The sequence below is a fragment of the Acomys russatus genome, chromosome 9 (genome assembly GCF_903995435.1).
Source record: "Acomys russatus chromosome 9, mAcoRus1.1, whole genome shotgun sequence".
NCBI lineage: Eukaryota > Metazoa > Chordata > Mammalia > Rodentia > Muridae > Acomys > Acomys russatus.
The window spans coordinates 63,389,587-63,393,122 of record NC_067145.1 but is presented as its reverse complement, the minus strand read 5'-3'; the positions used below and the strand labels follow the sequence as shown (position 1 = coordinate 63,393,122).

At 48.4% G+C, this 3,536-nt stretch overlaps 1 protein-coding gene and 1 pseudogene across 1 annotated transcript; one reads left to right on the top strand and one right to left on the bottom strand.

Annotated features, from left to right (window-relative positions):
* Nucleotides 1–671: 671 nt before the first annotated feature.
* On the bottom strand, nt 672–2,575 carry LOC127193658 (isopentenyl-diphosphate delta-isomerase 2-like). Its single transcript, XM_051150882.1, is given in 6 exon segments — nt 672–828; nt 830–1,038; nt 1,750–1,826; nt 1,829–1,876; nt 2,103–2,195; nt 2,443–2,575. Coding segments are annotated over 6 exon segments (717 nt in total).
* Nucleotides 2,576–3,087: 512 nt separating this feature from the next.
* Nucleotides 3,088–3,236, top strand: LOC127194110 (uncharacterized; annotated as a pseudogene).
* Nucleotides 3,237–3,536: the final 300 nt, after the last annotated feature.

The following is a 3,536-nucleotide window of genomic DNA, read 5'->3' as shown; positions in this document are numbered from 1 at the left end:
GCCTCTTTGGGAAATGTTTATATATATATATATATAGGTAAAAGTCAGATTCTGCCTTATACCACATTAGAAACATATTAGCAGCGTACACTTTTAAAAAATCTAAGTACATATAAGACTCCCAAACGATAGTGATTTAAAGAAAATGGTAAAACCACCATAACATTGGATTTGACAATATCTTGGATATGACACCAAAGGTATAGACAACAAAGGTGAAAGTAGATAAACAGGACTGCATCAAAGTCTGCAGAACGGGGAAAAGCTTGGCAAACGGCGTGTGACAGGGATATGAATGATAGATAGTTTATAAAATTCAACAGTGACCAACTCATTGGCACGTGCTTGAATGTGTATTTCTCCACATAAAAAGGTTTTCGGTATCATCTAATCATTAAGGAAATAAAAATGCAAACAATGTGAGAACACTGTTGTGTACCCACCAAGATGACCAGAGCAAACAGCAGCCGAGAAGGGGGGGTGAACATGGAAGTCAAAGTGAGTCCTTCCCTCGGAGTGCTTCTGTCAGACACTTGGTAGAGTGCTTGCCTAACATGGCATGCCAGGTACATGTAGAGGTCAGGAGAGAGCGTGAGCTCCCCTCGAACTGGAGTTACAAATAGATGTGAGCCCCCATGTGAGTGCTAGGGGTTGAACCCTGGACTTAACTACTAAACCATCTCTTGACCCCAATCCCTGCTTTGAACATTACTTTTCCATATCCTGCAGAGGCCGTATATTTTGTCAGGCTCCACAAACGAAGACACATCCTCTAAATAAGGCCGCCAAGGGATCAGGAAGCCTCCTGCGAGGGTTCTGAGCCACGGGTGATCTCTTCCCCACGGGCGCCCTGTCCAGGAGCTCCTGCATGTGGTCCTGGCTCATGCAACAGTAGCCTCTCACTTCCCTGGTGTCTGGGTTCAGCATGACGTCTTTCCTCACCAACAGAAGATAGCCAATCTCATGGTCTCCCCTGACGGCGTCTGACTGGCACTTGTGGTATTTTCGAGTCATGAAGATTATGTCCTTTATCGAAATCTGTGTCAAAGTTGATGCAGTGATATTAATTCGGTGATAAACAGAATTTAGAAAGCAGTTCATTCCTTTTCACAGAGTGCCCCCTAAGCACTTAAGTTTAGTTTGACCTTAGGTAGCTCACAGTGAAGAGGGCACAATTCCTGGCCACGAGGCTTCCATTTTTCCATTCACAAGGAAGACCACATGTACACAGGACATGAGGCTGAACACAGCTCTGAGCATTAGGACATACAGGCATGTGAAAACTTTCTTTTGAGAATGGAAATTAAAAAACACTCAGTCTGGGTAGTGGTGGCACACGCCTTTAGCCCCAGCACTCCAAAGGGAGATGTTGAGTTTGAGGTCAGCCTGGTCTACAAAGTGAGTTCCAGGAGAGCCAGCGCTACATAAAGAAACCCTGTTTTGAAAATACCAAAGGAAAAAAAAATTAAATTAAAAAATGGAAGAGGAAAACAAAAACAAAAAACAGAGACTGGATCTCCAGGACAGTGACTTGTTTCACAGCCTGTCCTGTGGACCAGGCTTGGGCACTTCCAACAGGAAAGCTGGTTTCTATACACAGCAGAAGCCATGTTAGCCCAGCAGCCACTTCCTAAATCAGCCTTTTGACGGATGGCACTGGCAGCACCATCATGTGACATGGTAACTACTAAACAGATCCCTGAGCACAGGAAACATTTTATGGAGCCCCATGTTGGAGTGAGTGGGTACCTGGTCCCAGGGAATGCCCAGTTCAGCCTGCAGACGTCTCAGCGCTGCCCTCACCCCCACAGCATCTTTCTCTTCAGCTTGTCAGGCCTATACAAAGGGTGACTAGAACAGGAGTCTGTAAAATGCCCTGGGGAAAAGGTACAACACCACGCTGCCCTTTTACCACACAGGGGCGATTTCCTTCTCGACCATAGTTAGAGTCTAAAGTAGGCTCAGCTCGGACTTAGCAGTGTCAGTTCTCCTACCAGATAAATATTTGACTATGAAATTCCCCAACTCGATCCCAGTTGCAGAATGCTTGTTATGTATTGTCCTTGGAACTTCGGTTGGAGAGAGAGAGCTGGGTGGCTCACCGGGAAAAGTGTACTTGGTATCTGCTCTCTGCTGGACCAAGAGCTGGTTTTTTGTGTTGAAGAGGACAACACTGAAGCCTCGGTGTAACAGGCCTGTGAGGCGAGTGGGCATGAGTTAGGGTCACGCTGAGGTCAGCGTGGAGTCTCTGCATCCTCATCGCCTTCCCTTCTCACTCAGCTCAAGGTGGCTGCACCAAGAGCAGCCGCACAGCTGACACCCTCACCCTCCTCCCCGCACTCCCTAGCTCAGAGAGTGGCTGATGGCACCCGGCCTGCGTGCACGTGCCCTCCCGTGGCGCCCGGCTGTGTGCACGCAGGTGCCCTCCCACTTCTGGCTCACACCTGTTTTCCATCAGGTGGCAGTTTTTCTTGCTTTCGGCTCCGATGATCTGATCCTCCTTGTCAATGACAATGCACTTCTCCAGACGTTTCATCTGGAGTTCATCGAGGTGAGTTTGGCTTGCCTGGAACATGCCTGTGAACACACGTGGACTCTTCCCCATAAACAAAGAACAGAGGAGAACCGAGGCAGGTGAGCCCCTCCCGTATCAGCGACAGAAGCTGCACAGAAACTGAAGTGCAGCGGTTGTGTGGATACGGATGGTGGTTTTAATTCTCAAGACAGCGAGGCCCACTGGCCACCTAAAGCATGCTCACAAGTCTTATTCCTCAATGGTGTTTAAATCCCTGTGTGGAAAGAACGGTCTCCTGAAATGAAGCTGGCTGGCGGTGCGGTTGTGGAAATATTGCAGCCTACAGTACTCTATCAGTGAGGAAAGTCAGAGCAGGAAATACAGGCAGGACCCTGACGGCAGGCACTGAAGCCAAGGTCACGGAGGAGCACTGCTTACAGGCTTTCTCCTCCTGCTTCACACAGCCTGCTTTCCTTATACAGCCCAGGATCACCCTTCCCGGGTTAGTGCCATCACAGTGGGCTGAATCCTCCCACTTCCGTCAGTCAGTGATCAAGAAAACATCGGACAGACTTGCCTATTAGCCAATCACATGGAGGCATTTTCTTTGACATTTAAAAGGGGCTGCTGTGTGCGTCAGTGGGTGGCAGAGAGGAGAGAGGCCATGTCTATGCTTAGTGTTCTGGCCTCTGGGCATCTGGATGATTAGTAGTCTAACATTCCCTGGAAAAAGTGAGCCTAAGGCGACCACCAGTCTGGCAGGAGGCAGGCCGGGATGGGCTCCTAGGAACCGGGAGCAAGCTGGAGACTGCTGGAGGCCAGCTCCAGCACACAGGGTGAACCGAGGGGAGTCGTACCATTGGCTAGTGTTCATATAATTTAACTCTTCATCTTTTTGACTGGTAGCCTTGATTTTTACACTTTAACTCTTAAAGTTCCTGACTGGTGGACTTGGCAGACAAAGAAAGCAGATTTTTACGAACCTCACTCATACATGCACTTGTACAATCAATAGACAAAA